The sequence below is a fragment of the Hibiscus syriacus genome, unplaced genomic scaffold (genome assembly GCF_006381635.1).
Source record: "Hibiscus syriacus cultivar Baekdansim isolate YM2019G1 unplaced genomic scaffold, ASM638163v2 tig00112812_pilon, whole genome shotgun sequence".
Lineage (NCBI taxonomy): Eukaryota > Viridiplantae > Streptophyta > Magnoliopsida > Malvales > Malvaceae > Hibiscus > Hibiscus syriacus.
In genome coordinates, this window is record NW_024063406.1 from 86393 (window position 1) to 106278 (window position 19886).

The 19886-nt window shown below is 35.5% G+C and overlaps 2 protein-coding genes and 2 pseudogenes across 5 annotated transcripts; 3 read left to right on the top strand and 1 right to left on the bottom strand.

Moving 5' to 3' along the window:
- The first annotated feature begins 3871 nt into the window (after positions 1-3871).
- Positions 3872-6333, top strand: LOC120183773 (annotated as a pseudogene).
- Positions 6334-9073: 2740 nt separating this feature from the next.
- On the top strand, positions 9074-9887 carry LOC120183775 (annotated as a pseudogene).
- A 2911-nt stretch (positions 9888-12798) lies between these two features.
- LOC120183790 (transcription factor BEE 2-like) lies at positions 12799-15139 on the top strand. 2 transcript variants are annotated; one of them, XM_039188417.1, is made up of 7 exons: positions 12799-13434; positions 13577-13774; positions 13882-14016; positions 14115-14174; positions 14270-14461; positions 14545-14655; positions 14963-15139. In XM_039188417.1, exons 1-6 carry the CDS (start codon positions 12961-12963, stop codon positions 14617-14619), a joined length of 1134 nt encoding a protein of 377 aa, XP_039044348.1. In that variant the 5' UTR covers positions 12799-12960; the 3' UTR covers positions 14620-14655; positions 14963-15139. The 2 variants fall into 2 exon arrangements, 1 of the variants encoding a protein (XP_039044348.1); XR_005521963.1 differs by lacking the exon at positions 14963-15139 and having other exon boundaries at positions 12801-13434; positions 14298-14461; positions 14545-14641.
- Positions 15140-16223: 1084 nt separating this feature from the next.
- On the bottom strand, positions 16224-19165 carry LOC120183789 (tubby-like F-box protein 5). 3 transcript variants are annotated; one of them, XM_039188416.1, is made up of 5 exons: positions 18968-19165; positions 18127-18518; positions 17647-17734; positions 17293-17422; positions 16224-17213 (listed from the first exon to the last, which is right to left on the bottom strand). In XM_039188416.1, exons 2-5 carry the CDS (start codon positions 18478-18480, stop codon positions 16547-16549), a joined length of 1239 nt encoding a protein of 412 aa, XP_039044347.1. In that variant the 5' UTR covers positions 18481-18518; positions 18968-19165; the 3' UTR covers positions 16224-16546. The 3 variants fall into 3 exon arrangements, with proteins under 3 accessions (XP_039044347.1, XP_039044345.1, XP_039044346.1); XM_039188414.1 differs by having other exon boundaries at positions 18795-19164; XM_039188415.1 differs by lacking the exon at positions 18968-19165 and adding an exon at positions 18714-18795.
- Positions 19166-19886: the final 721 nt, after the last annotated feature.

Genomic DNA, 19886 nt, shown 5'->3' on the forward strand with positions numbered 1-19886 from the left:
ATCATCTTTCTTGATACGAATAACTTTTGTGTAACAATCAACTGCTTTCTTTACCAACTCTTCTTCCGGTATCTGAAGTAATTCTGGCATATTCCAGTTATACGCCCGTGGCATTTTCTTTTCTTCGGGGATTTTTTCTTCTTCTTTTTCTTCTTCAGGATTATATGAATTACAGAATGGATGTTCAACATGTTCATTCACAGTCGTAACTTCCTCCTCATTATCATCAACAATACATTCTTCGGCAACGGCTGTTTCATCATCAAAATTCGGGTATTGACCAATATCAAAATCATTACACGCAGGGTCTGTTTCTTCTTCTGAAACATCATCAAAATCCGTGTATTGACCAATATCAAAGTCCGGATATTGACCAAGACCAAATTTCGAATACTGACTAGTACTCACAATTTTTTCTGTTGGCTCATCATCGTCTAACTGGTCAATACGAAAACCGGAATTTGGTGCTGAAAGTTGATTGGGATTTGGATTAGAGAAAGGTTGTGGGTTTTGAGAAAAACTTAGTTGATTACTACCCGCTACTGACCCAACAATACTACTTCTAGGTTCAACAACATACAATGTAACATCATCTTGTGAAACACTAATGTAAGCAATGAATCGTTCAACATCTTCATTGTCGGTTAACAAATAAACTTTACCATTTCTCTGATAAGATAGCCTAAATCCACTTAGGGGCTCTAAATTCAATTTATTTGAAACACGTAGCATTAGAGTTTCATAAGTTAACTTTTGTAAAGACAATTTTAGTTGAAGATTCATGGGTAAAGGCATATATTGTAAAACACCATGAACATTATCCCATGACCCTCCAAAACACAAATCTATCCAAACATGATCAACATTAGATGATTTCATGGTTGTAAATTAATTTACTAAACAGACGAGCTGCGAAACTAAAACCTGTTGCCGGATTGGGAAGGATGTCGTTGGATATAGGAACGGATGTCGCCGGAGAGAGTGATAGATGGAGATGGAATGAGTTGCGATTTAGGGATTTAGTTTATGATTTCAGTGTTATATACCCAAAATTTCAGTGTTGTGATTTACAGATTCTCGTTGCGATTTACGGATTATCGTTGCGATTTACAGATTCTCGTTGCGATTTACGGATTATCGTTGCGATTTACGGATTATCGTTGCGATTTACAGATTCTCGTTGCGATTTACGGATTATCGTTGCGATTTACGGATACGCGTTGCGATATACGGATACGCATTGCGATTTACGGATACGCGTTGCGATATACGGATACACGTTGCGATTTACGGATACGCGTTGCGATTTATGTGTTCGCGTTGCGATTTTCATATTCGCGTTGCGATTTTGTACTATCGCATTGCGATTTTCAAGAATCGCGTTGCGATTTTGGAAACTGATTTGCGATTCTGGGGATCGCGTTGCGATTTTTATTTCGCGTTGCGATTTTGTTGGTCATTTTGGCAAATCCAAAAAAAGTTGGTTAAAATCGTATATTATAACTTTTTTTTGGTCACTGAGGCGATTTTCTCAATATTTTATTGGATTTCCCTGAAGAGATGTTTTTAGAACATTGTTTTAGTGCGAATTAGGTCTAAAAAATGATTTGTGTGCTTTGAGTTCTTGAAATGTGAAAGGGTTTTATATATATATATAACAACTCATAGTTAGGGGTACGAGAGGAGAATTTTACTCCTAATAGTTATTGAATTTACAATTTAAAGAGATGTCAATTGAGTTTTTATTCACATGTTTCAGATATTGTTGATAGGTGAATGTAAATTTTAGGTATTTCAGTTATGTTTCGATAGATTTTTTAATATTCAAATTAATGAAGATTTATCACTATAAAAGAAGAATGAGCCTTTAATATAATAAAGAAGACAGAAAAGAATGAATCTCATTAGATGACAGGTCTACTAAAATCAAAACAATTAAACTAAAAAAATTAACGGTTTATTTAACTTAAAATTTATAATTAAATTAATAAAATGTATAAATATTTTTATCTAAAAATATATATATTGACTACTACATTTAAGCTTAATGACAATTTTTAATCTTAGTTTTTTAAAAATTTATTTTAATTATTATATTTTCCTCCTTTTCTTAACCCCTAAACTTCTGATTTTTGTCAAATTGAACAAATTGATAAAAAAAAAAGTAATAATTTTTAAATAATTTGTATGCCCTTTGCTTTAACTGTTATGTTTATATATATATATATATATATATATTAATTTTTACGTAAAAGAAAGAATCAAATAACTTATGTTTGCACTGACAAAGATACCAAATAACAATTATTATTATTTTTTTGAATGGTAATGAGGCAAAAGCCATTACATATGGATATTTACCCTATGAAAAGGAAGGCCATGGAAATCTCTATAAATAATATTCAGTAAATGAGACGAAAAATCATCAAAAATAGTAAAGGAACCATCTGAGGGGAGTTCGTCTTCACAATGAAGTCGGCCGCTGCATTTGCTTCGCGATAGATCTTCTGAAAATCTATGAACTGAACTTTATTGAATAGAGCCGCAATGTATCGAACCAAAGCAAATGGACTGTCTAAAGATGGAGGGAAGAGCAATTGCAGAGCATCATTGCTATCATTCTGGATAATAACACGTTCAAACCCAAGATTCCACGCAATTTTAAGGCCTTCCAAACTACCCCAGAGCTCAGTTTCAAGCACATAAGATTGGCCTAAGAATCTTCAAAAAGCTACCAAGCATTCATTCGAAGAATCACGCAAGAGTCCTCCAGCTGAACCATGGCAATCAATTGCGAGAGAGCGCCATCCGTGTTGAGAGATACCCACCCTTCATTCGGTGGTGACCATTCAACTTGGAGAAGAGGAGCGGGAGCTGGGATTTGATTGAGCAACTGCACTATGAAAAATTTAATTCCAGTAAAGGCCAGCATGGAACGAACAACTAGGAACAACAAAGAGAACTTGGAAAATCTTATCATTGTGGCCCTTCCATAATTTCAAAATGATAGAAGCAAAGGTTACACGCCACGACACATTTTCCTCAAAGAAAGTAGCGTGAGAGTTCAAATTTTAAAGGAGCCAAGACTTGAGCGGATGATAAAAGAAAGAAAGAAGACAAGTCAAACCTGATAACCAAAGCTCTCCATGTTTGTCAAGTGGTGGGGCAATCTCTATGTATGCGGAGAAGAGTTTTAGACGGTGATTACATGTAGGATATCTTGGATCTGACCCGATATGTCTAGCACAACGAACTTCGTTTGTAAGCAAATTATCTTGAATTGCAAGCTAAAGAAAACCACAAATACGCAGTGGCACGTTTAGTTTCCAAAACGAGACGCAAAGGTTGGAGCAGATTTTGAAGCAGATGTCGATTCCAATTTCCAAGTACCATCCTGACTGATAACATCGCACACTATGGGACTTGAACCCCAAAAATCCTTATAAAAATATTTTACTCGCTAAGTCATATATATATCAATATTTCATTAAAACTAATATTTAAACCTATCACATAAAAACATTAAAAAATTGTAATTAGAAGAAGAAAAAAAAATCTCAAAACCCCTACTCAACATGTCCGGTGTTTAACCACCAAGTTAAGTTAAAAATTTATAAAAAAATTCTCAAAATTAATATTTAATTTTATCTTTGTTATCGTCTTTTAGTCAAAATAAATTATTTAAAAATAACATGTCAAAGATCATTGGTCCTTTTTTCTTCTTTTAATATCATTTTTAATTTTTAGTGATAAGATATAAAATAAAAATAAAACTTAATGTTTGATATGATTTTAAAAAAAATAATTAGATGATCAAAATATAAATTTATAAACAGGTCTAGTACCAAATAGTTAGTTTACCCTACAATATATAAACATTTTTAACAGATCCTAAATTCCGTTTAGTTACAGTGAGAAAAGGGTGCGAAGATGATAAAGGCTGTGATGGTGATGAACACTCAAGGCAAAACTCGACTAGCAAAATTTTACGAATATCTGGTGAAGTTCTCTTTCACTTTTTCGTTTCACAATTGAAGTTCACGATATTGTTAACTAATCCAAATTCCTTGTGGCTCCGAATTTCGTTCAAATCAGCCAGTGGAGAAGCAGCAGAAGCTTATACGCGGCGTTTTTGCAGGTTCCGATCTCTCAACTTGTTCTTGCCTTAGCTTGTGATTAGTTTGAATTTCTCTGTCTGGATCGCTTGAACCACGTTTTCTGTTATCACGTTCGGTATTCTGCCTAATCGATTATTCTTCAATTCGTACTTTTTATGTTTTTCTTTTTTCCCTTTCGTTTTTCATTTTTATCTTTTTAACAGTCTTGTGCAGTAGAACCTAAGCAATTTCATAGATGCGGAATAAATTTTTGGTCCGGTAATTTGTTTTATTTTCAAAATTTTAATTTGTTCCTGTAAGACTTGACGTCGATCAATTTCCATTAATATTCTCCTCTTGATTATAACTTTTTTTTTAAATCTTGTCAATAACTGCTATAGATTTAGTACGAGAATTTGGTTTAATTGTTTCATAATTCTCACTTGCAGGATAGTCGCCTTGTCTACAAGCATTTTGCTACTCTTTACTTTGTCTTTGTGTTTGATAGTTCTGAAAATGAGCTAGCCGTCCTTGACTTGATACAAGGTATCTTGTGAAATTTTATTTTAGAATTTACCTATAATGGACTAATAAATCTATAAAATGTAGTTCTTCTTAGTTATAGCCCTTTCCAGGTCATGATTTGAATATACTCAGTATTTGGAGATGTCTCAATAGTCAATACTTAATGTTGCATTATAGATATAAAGTTTTGTAATGATCTTTGTAATTATTTGAATTTGAATTTGGTCTTTGTTAGCACCTTTTTATGGAATAGATTTTGTTATTTGAGCAGTTAGTGAAAAATGAACATTGATTTTTGTGTGCTGGAATCAGCTATAACAGTTGTTTTGTCACCTGACTTTGTTGTATCTACCTCGGGTGTCTTTTAAGTGGAAAGGTTTGATTGTCATCCATCTTGGCATCTTTTCTGTATGAACAATGTTATTGTTTTTAAACTACAAGATTCAATGAATTCTTGGCTCTAAAATTGCTGCCTCTTTTTTTCTGATCAGAACAATTTAGCAGGTTTGTCATGCATTTCCTTACAGACTAGAAAGCTATAAACAATAATTATTGATATTTAATTTAATTATTTGATCATTTTACTTACTTTAGATATGATGTCTTCAGTTTTTATGGAAACGTTGGACAAATGCTTCCAGAATGTTTGCGAGCTTGACATTGTGTTCAATTACAGCAAGGTTGTATCTCTCATCACTGATATCTGCATCTTTTGAGTTCTGAACATAAAGTTCATCTTTATTTATAGTTTTGTTCTTTTAAGTGCAAGAGGATGGCACTGCTAATTTTATCAGTAATGATATTGTTGCAAAACATTTATGGGGTATGCTTTGGGTTCCAAACTTAGTTGATGATGGGGAAAACCCAAGGGTCAATTGCCATGGAGCTTGCCTAGAGTAACTTTGGAAGTTAGCTTTGCCTAAGTGCCCAAGTTACATAGTATTTTGACTCGACCACCATGTAGTTTGCTGAGAGTAACTTTTGAAGTTACCCTTGCCTAAGTTCCTAGGCATTTTGACTTGATAGCTCATATAATTCTTGTTGTAGTCAATGTAAAGTTTCTAGTTAAGAAGAGCATTATTGCCTTTTGTGCGCTGCTAACCAAAAAATGGCTTTTGTGTAAGGTCAATAATCTCTTCTTATTGACATCATTTTAATTTCCTATATGTGCCCTCAAAAATGATTTAAATGCCCTACAATGCCTTCTTCTTACGAGAAGATTCTGATTTAGATTTTCTTTGCTTTTGCTTGGTCATTCTTGTTCCTCACCAACATCGGCCTGGTTCATTTTATTCAAATCTTCGATAACACTTTGCAGGTACACACTATCCTGGACGAGATGATTTTTGGAGGTCAAGTGGTGGAAACAAGTTCATCAGAAATTATGAAGGCAGTTGAAGAGATTTCTAAGTTCTCTCTCTATCCTTGCCTCCTTTTCTAGTGTGAAAAGCATGTACATGATGCCAGTTTTCCCACTTTTGCAGAGTATTTTATTCTTATTAACAGATGAACTGTAACCATGTAGGTTAGAAGGTGCCTCAAATGCCATCGCAGTCATTCCAAAATCTGCTTCTGGTTGGCGAAGTAGGTAGTTTTAACATTTAAATGCTGTTAAAATTGGTTGTTGAATTATTTACTGTCATTGTGAGTCGATAAGTTACATTTTTAATTAATTCAGTGGTCAATGCTTGAGTAAAGAGTTCCATTTTCATATTGGCCCACACGATTAGAAGTTTAGTTTTCTATTTTGTTTTTACCCCATTGAAATTTGAAGTCTGAATTGGCACTAATCCCATATCACCATTGAAGATGTATTCAGCTTCAGGTTAAATCATTATGAATAAAACGATGATAATACTGATATTTAGATGACTAAAATTCAATATAGATTGACTAAAGGAATAACGAGATTCTTTCAGCTTATACTGTCTTCAACATATGATTCTTGTACCTATATTTAACATTACGGTGGATTGATGTTTAGTTAGTGGGGTCAATTGACCTCACTTGGATTTAGAAAAATCCTTGTAAAAAGGCAAAAATATTAGGAGAGAAAAAAATTATATGTACTTGAAACTACTATATGAATCCACTTGATACGAAGTTTGGATCCGTCACTGTAAAAATATAAATAGTGATGTTATGTAAAAACATAGGTTCAAATTACAAAACTGAGGAGTTCCAGATGTGAAGATGAAGAACTTGTGTGGTCCAGTCCCCTCATTGCCGAATGAGACATAAATGACTGATTAAGTTGGTTGCTTGTGGAGCCACTGAATTACCTGTTTATCTAAAACTTGGTTTCCATCTTGCTTGACCAATGGATTGATAGGAAAAACTGGAACCCTAACAAGTTCCCCCAAGTAGTTGTCGTCTTTAAGTGCTCTAATTGTTGAGGACTCAAAATGTTCCCAATTATTGATTAAGATCCCAGTAGCCTTCTTAATTTTAGCTCCAGTGAATTCTTATTTTATTTGATAAATTGACATGGTGTTCAATCACTCAATAAAAATAAATTTAAAAGATTATATTTGAACACTAAAAAGTTTATATCAAGAAAATGAAAAATATATATACTTTTTCATCATCAATACTAACGTCACTATTCGAATCGATAATTTGTTAAAATAAAAAGTATCAATGCCGAAACATCTTCGGAGAATAGCAATCGTTCAAAAACCTTGATCATTCTAAGATGTATTCATTTACTAAGATTATATGAAGTCTACTATCAAATATATTTCTAAAATTTATTAACTGCTATAAAACTATGATGCCATAACAAAATAATAAATCCACCTGCTGGCTTCTGGCTGCTGCCATGCATGTTGAAGAAACAGGGACGTGACTTCCAATTGACAAGTTTCTTAATCGTCCTAAAAGAGTTCCAGAAGAATACTGCTGCTCTGCATCGGCAAAAGACCGACTGATTCCAAAGACCCACTCTTCTCTCTCTCTCTTTCTCTGACATCAATTATCATACAGGGGTGTTCATGGTGATATATATATATATATATAGTGATAATAATACTAATTATACTTTGTAATCGTGATAAGTGAAATATAATAAAAAATAGTGCTCCTAATTTAAATCTAAATATATATTGTACAAAATCTAACTGGAAAATCTGGTGATGATCGTCATGTTTCATGTCTAAAGAAAGAAAGAGTGTGACGTCTGTCACGCTTTACTTTGCCAGAACAAATAGGACAAAGGCCAAGGTGGAAGTTGTAATTTAGACTTTAAAATTGCAAAGCTGACCATAATCGGGAAAGACCAGTCAACAAATTTTGAAAACGGAATGTCGTAAGCTTAGAGTAATATTAAAAATTTACTGATGTTTGTTAAGGTAATTACACGTGATACATATGTTAGAGTTAATTGCATATAGTCGGTGGTATTTTTAGTATTAGTTAGTGTTGTTATAATCATTACCATTTGAAGACTAAGAGAGAAGCTGAGCAGCGTAAGTTTTAGTATTAGGCTTAGGGATCTTCTTGCATATTTTCGATAAAACCTAATCTATTACATGTGAACACCATGTTCAGTAATGACAAAAAGACGATGATATGTAGATTATAAAACGGTTCATGCTTGCATCTCGACTTGGTTTTTCTTCATGTCTTTTGTTCGAGTATTTAAAATTATTTTTATATAAATTAAATTTTATCGTTTACCTGTTTTATGAGTGAAAGAAAACGTTTATGTAAAAACATTTTGTAGAATTTATTCAATCATGATTATTGATAGAGTGGTAAAAAAATTGTTTGTAAAAACATTGAATGACAGTTAGGAAACAAGAGTCATCATAATAATATTAATTAATATTCAAAAGAAAATATTAGCAACTGTTATCCAATAATACAAGACCAAGCTTCCACAAGTCTAGCTGCTTTGGTAATCGTCACTGGATGATGGAGGGATTAATGCTTTTGATTTTGTTTAAGGTTCTTTACTTCCATCTTTATTTTCCTTTTAATGTATTAAGTTTTCCGAGATCTTGCAGTCTTGGAATAATTCCCATTATTTTATTTTTGGGTGTATACGAATTATGTACATTCTGTCCATTTGCATTTGACGACAAGGTGGACTGAGCTGACTCGTATTTTGCCATTTTATTAGCTTTATAGAGCAACGACAACAACTCTTGTCATCCTCACTCCCCCGTACGTACCATTAACCTCTTACTTCAATTATTCAAACTCTATATTGTTGAACTCCCCTCTCCGTTTTCATTGTTTGACTAACTCCATCGTACGGCCCCTGCCATTCCTCTTTAACTATAAACTCACATTCCCCTCTCTTTTCCAATTCCACCATCCCTCTTTTTCTCTTCATTCGCAGTTTTTGGTTGATTTGATCAACATTCTGAACCAGCCCCAACTATAATGCCGAAAATGAGGCGATGAAAGGGTGACGTAATCGTAGAGAGCAAAAAAAATTGTAAAAAATGCACAAGTGCAGTGATTCTCAGGGAAACATGGCGTTCGGTGCATGTTCATGTGGTCTGTTTCATAGCCAAAGCAACTCCTTCTCATTGCCTTTTTCCATGTCAAACCTAAAATATGTCGATGAAACGGACATGCACCGTTTCACGTCCTCTTCTTCTTCATCGTCTTCTTCCGTCGATTGCACTCTCTCGTTGGGAACTCCATCTACTCGGCTTTGCGAAAACAATGGCAACAAGCGTTTCCGCCATGAGCGCCACTCTTCTAGCTTTTGTTTGGACTTGTTACAGGACAAGAACATACCTTATTCGCAGCAAAGTGCAAAAGGTAGACGTGGAAGCAATGGGAATAGCAGTAGTAGCATCTCGGGCAATGATACTCTCTTAGCTCGCCGTTGTGCTAACTGTGACACCACTTTGGAGGAACGGTCCAAGAGGTCCAAAGGTATATAGATATATTACAAATAAACACTTCTTTCTTTGAAAACAAGTGCAGTTTCAATGATTCTTCATATGGTTCTTTTTTAATTGTAGTCACTTTGCAGTGCTTGTGGAATTCGATTCAAGAAAGAAGAAAGAAGAGCAGCAAATGCCAGCAACTCATCAGGTGCAGGCGTGCAGCGGCTTCAATGTATTCATGGGTTCATCATTCGCAGAACCAGAGAATGCCATGTTTTTCATCGCCTGTCAATGTATTCTGGTTCATTTGATGACAGTGCGATTGAGATTCTGATACTGGGGATTCCCTTTCTTAATTTCTTGGAGACTCCACGTTAAAGACAGGCCAACAAGTCTTGTCCACGACTTCATAAGATAAGATTGATAAGAAGACAATAAAAGAAGAAGAAGAAGAAAAGAAACCCTAGCCCCTCATTGACTGTCAAGATCATGCAGCAATGACTGGAACGTTTCACGATAATGATATTGTCCGTGTCTATATGATCTTAATTTCGCATCGTCAAACCTCAGCACTGTTGGTTTACTGATTTTCCTGATGTAACGTTTTAGCTTATATATATATATAAAAAAATGAGACTGTACTTTTTCTTTCTTTTCCTTTTCATGCTATATGAACTGAAGTTTTATTATAATTATCCAATACCCTGGAATGTCAAGCAACTTCTTGCTTGTCTCTCAATTTCACAACTGAAGAACGGAAAGAAAAATGGGCTTTCATTTTTCATCGGAGACTTTTGCAATGAATAATAAATATTGTGATTTTTTTTCAAACTTTAAGTAAATTGATTAAAATATTTGTAAATACGACGGACCAATTACTTTGTGTTTACATTTGTGATTGTTCCAAGTCTGTGAGGACACTGTGCTTCTCAGAACATACAGAAATGCGATTTGTCGTTTTAAGATTTTTGGTCATGTCCGAAACCACTCATTTCTTCGAATCTTGACCGTCAAATTGGCCTCTAATGCACACCTTGGGACACACTCCTAACTAGAAATTGTTCATCTTTCAGTGCCAACTGAATCTTTTCACAATAAATTTTAAAAAGGAAGAGGCCACCAGGTTCAAATGGCATAAACTTCTCCATTCCGCAGCAAAATCGTAGAGAACATTTGATACAGTAGAAAGTAATCACTTTTCAAAGAATTTAATTACTAGAAGAAATTATACCTTTCTATTTTTTTTCTTTTTTTATCAAATCAAGTCTTAAGGAATAGGGGTAATGGAAATAGTGGTAACCACTTTCATTTTCATGTTGCTTTCTTGCAAATTGTGCTTTCAAAATCCCAAATTTAAGCTTAGTTCCAAGAAAATATCTTTAACCTCTCATTCTCAATGTTTAGTGGCTGAAACTGAAGCATGTCTATATATTCAACTTTTCCACGGATGAGATGATAAGTTCAAATCCAGAATGCATGGTTTCCTTTCTTTGAAGTTTATTATAATTGATCCACCCTTTTGAATTCGGGTCCACTAAGAGCTAAGGTCAGTAATTGCAATCATAGACCTGAATATATTGAGCAGAATTAGAATTAAAAAAAGAAGTTGATGGGCAAGTTTTCGATCATTGGTAGGTTACTTTAATGAGTTGGCAAGGGACAATAGCCAATAATGGTGGGATTTTTTTATAACCTCGATTTCCGATTTATTAATCAATTAATCCATATTTGGTGTTGTAGAAATCTAATACGAGAACGATTCTTTCAACTTAATTTACTTTATTCGTAAACGATAGAATTTAAATCCTTGATCTTACTTAAAAAACATATTGTTTCATCATACCCGACCAACTGATTTGTTGATATAATGGTGGAGTTTTGTGAGTGTGATCAATATCTGTTCTGCATAAGTTTGTGAGGAGACATACCCACATGAGGTTGGTGAAGGTCCTTCCAACATACCCTATACCCATGCTCTCTTAAGTCCTACCCTACCATTATGGGACAACAAAAAAAATTATGCCTGAGAAGTTGAGATATATGGGTCAATTAGGTCAGATAATTTTTCTTTGTGGATTAAAGTATAATTTAAGAATCTGTCAATCCTCTCTATCCCGTTCTTAGATGAGAAGAAAAAGCTGGTTGGGGGGATTTGCTGCCTTAAATTATCACACATTGTCGGTGGGTCACTCGTATAATCCATTCAATATATCCATGCAAATATTCTTGTCCCGGGAAATTAAGAGATGAACCGGCGTCCCCATATCCCTTATCCTCGCCGATCTTTAAGCTATATAAAAAACTCGAATAAATACCTGTGAAAGTGCATATATGTAACAAGTTTGTCCCTGAATCAGTCACAGGGTGTTGCAAAGTATCTGTGCATGTTGGTTGGTTTGATATGTTAGAAATATTTACTTGCTTGCTTGCTGCTGCACTTAAGGCTTTATATATCCAGATTCAGAAACTGTTTTGGTTATGTAAGAACTTGAAATGAACAATTTAACTTGATGTTCAGATTTGGCACTGGTTTTTTTTTTTGTTTTTTTTTTTACTTTCTTTGTTAAAGGGTTAATTTCTAGATTGGTCCCAAACTTCCTTCAAATGTTCATTGAGCCCTCCTCTTAATCATTCTGTTCTGTGATGTGTTTGCTTTGTCTGTTAACGGGGTTAATTGCTCTAAAATATCTCCAAACCATGAGCCAAATTCTAAATTTTTCTCTAAAGTATGCCTTGTTTGCTATAGGCGTTCATTCTTTAAATGTCCTCAAATGATGAAAAAAATGTTCTAATAAAGTAACATAATAAAATTTTATAAAACATAAAAATAATTATTTTATAAAATTAATGTAAATGAATAAACTGAAATGATTGTTTAATAAATATAATTTAATTAGATATAAGTTATATTTATTTTCTATACTTATTATATAAAAAATGAAATTAAAAATATGTTTTAAATTAGTATAATAAATATTTTTTTGATTATTCATAAATTAAAAAAACAATTATTAGGAAACTTGAAGGTTCTTCAAACGACTTGATTTGATTGTTTGTTTAGAGGTAGTCTTTTTGACGATGAAAACTCACCAAATTTAAAAGTTTAATCTGCGGGTAGAAGCCTCCAGATATCACAGATTCATTTGAATCACCTTCACCAAACTTTGAAAATGTTAACCTCAGGTCCTCAACCTCAACCATAACCCGAACCCGAAACACCCGACCATGTTTTGAAGCCTCTCGTTTTCTGTTATAAACTGACATTCTCACATGGAGTTTATGTCACTGGGTCCCATTGGCCACAAGCTCACGTTAATGGCTTACATTCTTGGCCACTCTTTTATCCAAATCCTTTTTCTTTATAAATATAATTATATATCCTTGCAAATTCATCTTCACCATAGCAACTTCTTGTTTCTTGGAAAAAACAAGAGGGTCTTGAAAAGTTTCAAAAGGAATCTCATTTCTCCTCCCTGGTAAATTGACCAGAGATGTTACATAGGTTGGAGTCCTTAGAAAGCTGTAACTATAACGGGATGGACGTGGCAGTGCTCGAGAAACAAGCAGCAGGATTGAAATGGCAGCAGCAAAACTATGTGGTCCAAAACAGCAATCTTGTTGATCTATGTGCAAGCTCAGTACCTCAGTTTCAGGGTCTGTTTGGGAGCAATTTAGGTCGTGGACAAATGATTGAGCTGAAAAGGCCAGAAGTTTTTCTGGGTAGTGATGATTTTCAGGAATTTGTGAACTTTCCGGTAGCTGGACCAGAGTTTGGTGACAGTGAAAAGTTGGATTTGGTGCCGCATGAGGCTGCTGCAGATTACTGTATTTCTCGGACTTCTAGCTGTCAGATGACAGCTCACAATACTTCTGTAATGAAAGAGGAAAGAGAGGATACGATTCTGGAGAAAATGGAATCCGCCATTGGCAGTGGCAAAGAGAGCTTTAACAAGAGAAAAGCTGAGGTTTGTTACTTTGTCTTCACTCCAAGTTTCTGGTTATTATGAATTATGAACTTCTGAATAAATTTGATCATTACGATACTAAGGTTATGAATTGTGGTAAAGATTTACTTGATCATTAATGCATTTGTCTCTTGATGTACAGGCTGTTGCAGACCATAAAAGTAAAGGTAAGAGGATTAAAGGGGAAGGGGAATCTGAGGTGAAAGCAAAATGCAGTACTGAAATTTCCAGGGATTCTTCAAAGGAGAACTCCAAGGCTTCTGAGGTTCAGAAACCGGATTACATTCTTGTAAGAGCGCATCGCGGCCAGGCTACGGACAGTCACAGCTTGGCTGAAAGAGTAAGTTGGAAAACTTTTTCGAATTTTGAGTTTCCGAGTTGAAATTGCTAAGGAAAATTATTAGTAACTTAATTGTGGCCTTTTTTATCTGTGTCTGTAATGTACAGGCCAGAAGGGAAAAGATCAGTAAGAAGATGAAATGCTTGCAGGATTTAGTCCCTGGTTGCAATAAAATCACAGGCAAAACTGGAATGCTTGATGAAATAATCAACTACGTTCAATCTCTCCAAAGACAAGTTGAGGTAAGATGGATATGCATATTGATATTGTTAGCCATTGAATATTTTAGTACATTATCTTTCTGTTAAGCTTATCAAGTTGTAATTTAATAAACTTGCAGTTCTTGTCTATGAAAATTGCTGCTCTAAATTCAAGTGTTGAAAACCTACCTATGAAAGAGGTAAGAAAACAGATTTCTGAATTGTCCTTTCTCACTGTGCATAACAAGCGACTTCTTTTATGACTGACTTGTGCTTAAATAATCATGCAATGAAGTTTCCTGCTTATGTCGCCAATTTTCCAGCAGCCGCTAAGTTACCGGAAATGGCCGGTTTGCCCTCCTACTTTCAGTTGAATCCATTGCAAAAAGAATCTGTAAATTGCATGTTAAATGAATCAATGCTTCCTCCCCAAACAGCAACTGAAGGAATTGCAAGTGCTTCTGTTTCTAGCTCATCCGGCATAACTGTAATTTTCCTACTTTTATAATTTTAACTACTCTTCTTTCCTGATTTCATGTATGATGTTCTGAATTGCCTCCCATATTGCAGCAACTGCAACCATTCTCAGCTTGGAACATGGATCCTCAAGGTCTTTCCAATATGTACAATATGGGGTTTTATTAAGGATGATCAACTAATTTTTGCCTACAACATCAACAGGTAGCTGTAGCAATCTGACTCTTGTTTTCCTCTCCAATTCCATTTTGTTCATCTATGTTACATGGACTCTGTTATAAGTGTTGGATACATTCATATTCAGAACATGTTTGGATATACGTCCGACACGGACGTTACATGAAAGATGAAGAGCCGGTGCAACATACTTGTACATAAACATAATCCATTACAGGATATACACACACACATATTTGTCCCTTCTTCCAGCGAGCAAAAACATCTGCCATTTTCAGTTTATTTATTCCTTAGTCATCAGCTAAAATATGTTGTTCACTGGTTTTTTCTGCAGATTCTATTCCTGGAATCATATCAAACTTCTAGAGGGAATACAATTACAAATGCCACTATTCCAATGATTCTGATAGTTACCATTCCTGAAATCCTTGCAGTATCAAGATGAAGATGTTATTTTTTATGACATTATTGATTATTCACCATCTTAATCCTTACAAGACTGTATTACTAGGAAAATTCCAACAAATTACTCGATGAACAAACTCTTGTTCTTCATGTATAGTCCCCACTATTCTAATAAAATCTATATCATTAATCATCATAATTTTTTTTCCATATTTGCATTGTATAATGACTAAAGATATGTTTCTTGTCAGTATGTTTGCCCAATGCAATGAATATGGATGTCTTTCTAGGCTGTGAAAGGAGAGAAAGCATAAAGGACCACACTAAGACTACCCTAAAAAAGGGCTGATGGAAACAGAAAATGACATAAGAGGCATAGTGTTGGAAACTTTAAGTCATTGTTGAGGGGGCAACAAAGATGATAGAGATGAGTGAAAAGGGTGGGAGCTAATGACAGAAATGGCCCAGCCAGCTGCCCAACTTGCCTGTAAATCTCAAAACTCTCTTTGGCAATACTAAAAGCAAAAGACGGTTCAATCCAATATAACCAAACATCCTTGATATCATTATGGAGGCCGTTAACAGTTTTCTTATTGTTTCTCCGACTCTCTCAGTGAAAGCTGGAGGATCTGTCTACCTTTTCAATATCGGTTTACAGTGGACTAAAAAACTCAGTGAAACCTGGAGGATCTGTCTCCCTTTTCAATATTGGTTTACAGTGGAATAAAAAATTGATCAGGCATTTGAGATATGCTTAAAATCTATAGTCCCTCCTAAATCCGAATTTGGGTCTCAACTGTTGTTGAGAGGGTAATAAATGTGGCCTAACATCTGTCTTGGAGAACAAAAAGACATTGAACTTGAAATGTGGAAGGTTGTCTGAGATTGAAGAGAACAAAAACATGTTGCAGAAAGCAACCATATGATTCGTTCAGAACTAAGAAATTATAGACAAGCTTATACACATCTATAACATGATGAATATGAAGAAAAATAGATGATATTGACACTGATAGTGTTCACTCCCTTGTGCAAAAGGCAGTAGATATTTGAAACGTCACTGTGCAATGAAATATTGTTCCTCCGAACAGACAAGGAAGAATTCTGTGTTGGTGTTACTGGAAGGCAGGTTTAACTATTATATCAATATCTTCGTTTCGAGTTTATTAATAAGAAAACAATGCAAGATATAGGCAACTTGCTGTTAATTCAGTTCTGATTCTAAGATGATAAAACAATATACAAGTCAGATTGCATGATCAGAAAAGTCATGCACCAAACAGCTTATATCAGCCAGTAAAGACCAGGCAAGAAAAGCTTCCATTTGAATACAAATACAGTACTAAAAAGAAAGGAAGCATTCTATAGGAGAAAGATATGTATCTCCTACCAGCATATCCTTATTCATATGCCAATTCCCTATAAAGCTGATTGGTAGATCGCAAAGGCGTTCAAGGAAGGGTTACTAATAATCCATGGCGACATCAGTGATGTAGATCCCAACCTGTGGTGATCATTCACAAGCTGGTTTGGTGTCAAAGCAGCTTAGGCTGATTACAAAAGCTTGAAAAGCTGAAAGAGGGTAACGATAATCCATGGTGAAGATGTCTTTGCCGATTTTTCCAAACTGTAAGATCACCTTCTCTTGCTCTTCAGGTGATACATTGTGTGATGGCTCAACAGCTGCAACAAGCTGGAAATTCTTAACAGAGGCCACTGTCACACGCCCCTTGAAGTTAAGGCACCAGCACTGTAACTGTTCATGCCATCTAGGAGCCTTGTTTTTAAGGGCTAATGGTTCTGCTGAGCCTGAGGAGAATACTGGTGTGGCCGAGAGGCTTGGAGAGATGGGATCTATGATCAGCTCCTTTCCTTTTGAACTCAAGGGATAAAGTTGTTCATCAAAGGATTTGGGGAGGGCTAATGGTGTTAGAGCAGTGCCTCCTCCTTGAATAGCAGAGATGGGAATCGAATGCAAAATGCAATGCATTCTCCTTGGTCCTCGTGTTCGTAGAACATTGAGCTCATAGGTAACAGTACCAATGCTGTAGTTGCATGCAGGTAATCTTGGAGACACCTGCTTAGTGTGAAATTTACGACTCAGTCGAGCAGTTGACGGGATTATCGAGTCACATGGAGGTTGACTGTCATATAGTGAACTTGGTACCCAAAAATTAGACCTGAAAAGAAATCACAATATGCCATAGACGTGAGGAGAAAAAATCAGATAAGAATGAGAAATCCAATGGTGAGACTTGCCTTAGTTTACCAACATACGTATTGCTTGCCCTAGAAAAATCATCTGCAACCAAAGATATAACAAAATCTGTGCATGTTGCCCTTCGGACCTTTCTGGCTGCCAACAATAATTTATTTCTCTCTCCCTCGGCTGTAAACCAAAGAAGTAACACAAGTGAGTACCTCATAAAACCTGAGGAAGCTTCATTACTTGAAGGCTGAGTAACCCTGTTTATGTAACAAAGTTGCTTCCGCAAGCAATAATGCACTATGTTTACAGTTTTCCAATCAAAGGATGTCACACTAACTTTTCCATTGGAGCAACTTTTTTAAGATAAAAATGATATAGATGTACATCATAACAAGATGACTTACAAGGCACCAGACCACAGAACAAAAGATATGTAGAAGCCGTTCTGTCCCTTCTAATATAGCACTGAATCGGAGACTCCCGAGGACCCGGCTGTTCATTAGCACAAAGAGAATATATAAATAAACTTACAAATCGAAGAATAAGAAAATAATCACTACCATTATTCATGGACACCAACATGAGAGTTATTGTTGTCTGTATGGCAGACATAGCAGATTAGGGAAAATAAATACTTTAGCTTCATATGCATTGTTCGAAAAGTTAAAATCATATATTAAACTATCAGTTAGTGCTCATTTGATGACAGAAAAGTCCCGACTAATGATTAATTTTTCTGAAAATATGCATACAATCAATATATCCAAGCGAAGTTTTTCACTCCCCTTGACATAAATCTAGCTAAACTCTAAACATACAGACTCCATCAGGTTATTCTAAAGGGATCAAAATGACATATTACCCAACAAGGAAGGGGTTTTAACCTGTTTCAATGAGATGGGGAATGTGAGTCTTCCACATTGCTCGGGAGTCTTCACAATCTCGTTTGTGATTTCCCTCCAAGACCTACAAACTGCAGCACAGAAGACAACGACAGTTCGAGCAGGCCAAGCCGTTTCGCTATCTTCGACCCTCTGGATGATATCCGAGAGCAATTCAGGTGGTAGATTGGCCCAAGGGCTTTGCTCTGTGAGTTCAGGTTCCAATGGTGCTTCATCAGGAGCTACATAGGATCTGGTCTGGCTACGCCAAAGCTTGCTTTGATCTCCCCTCTTTGACATGTTACCGATCACATCTTTCATTTCCTTTAACTCCCGCATGATCCTCTTCTGTGACATCTTCTATAAGGTACCAAATCCAATTTCTCAATATCCAACTGAAAAGAACAAATCGTATCAAACACCAAAAAAGAAAAAGAAAAACTTTTTCTTCACTTCTCAAATCTCAGCTCAACTATAAGCAAATTCACATCAAATCAAACTCCATGAATTAATATTAACACCCAGAAGACACAAAATAAATAAAACTTCAAGATCAACAACAAAATTCTTTAACATGTATTTCATTTTACCAGAATCATCAACTGGAAAAGCTTAAAACTTGAGATTCTAAAAGGAAAGAAAAAGAATGTGGAAACCAGCTCAAAGCCAACCGGTTCAAATCAAAGCCAGAACTGAATCAGATCAGACATATCCCAACAGTCTTAGGGACCCATAGTTCAACCAACACCACAAACCAAAAATAAAAAAATAAAGATCAAACCAGAATGAAAAAAAAATTAAAAATGATTTCTTTTTCTCTTTTTGGGAAAGAAAAGGTGCCAACTTTTCTCTTGAGTGGGAATCCTAAGATGGCCACGTCATTGCTAGAGCTGGTGCCACCACTTCCATAAACACCCTCAACGCCGGCATTGTAACATCCCTTCCACCACCGCCGCCATCAGCACAAGTTTTCGCTCATCAATCAGCCAAAGGGCTTTCTATCCTCTACCTGCTGTTAAAAGGTCAAAGGCTCATTCACTTAAAAAGGAGGATCCACAGTTGTTTTTTAATTAAGGGTCATTAAAAAATAATCTTTAATTTTAATGAATTTAATGAACAGTCTTCTCACTCGGACTGCAGTGACGATTATTAATTAGTGAGACACGTGGCATCTGTCAAGTAGTTCGGAGATGCATCTTTTTCTACCCACCTGATTAGTATTTGATGGGAAACCTTGTTTTGTTGTTTTAAGTGCTTCCTACCTAATAAATTCAATTTACTCAAGAAGGTTATTGTTGGATAACAGAGCAAATGGGCATTATCCCAGTGTAATTGGCAGCCAGAGCCGCCTTGAGCCTTGGGTGAGGGCTGTAGTGCTGGTAGGGTCAAAAGGTTCGAGCCATATGTGGAGTCCCATACCAGACGAGAGCCGAACAATGGTCCACAAATGCACGTGCAGAACCCCATATTCATCGTCGGTCACTAGGCTTGATTGTTACTCCTTTCTTTTCCCTTTTCGGTGGACCATAAATTGTTAAGCTTACAACGTTATCCGTTCACAGATTTCTAACAAAACCAGAGTCGGCCTCTCCAACATCAAATATGAAATATCCCAATTTTTATTACACAATGCTTTACCAATGGTCTTAAATTCAGTCAGATTCAAGGAATTTAAGGGCCGAAAACAGCACCCACGAGGGCCTGTCATTAGAGTGGAGACAAAGAGATAAGCACTAAAAAGATGAAAAATTTAGTTACATGCA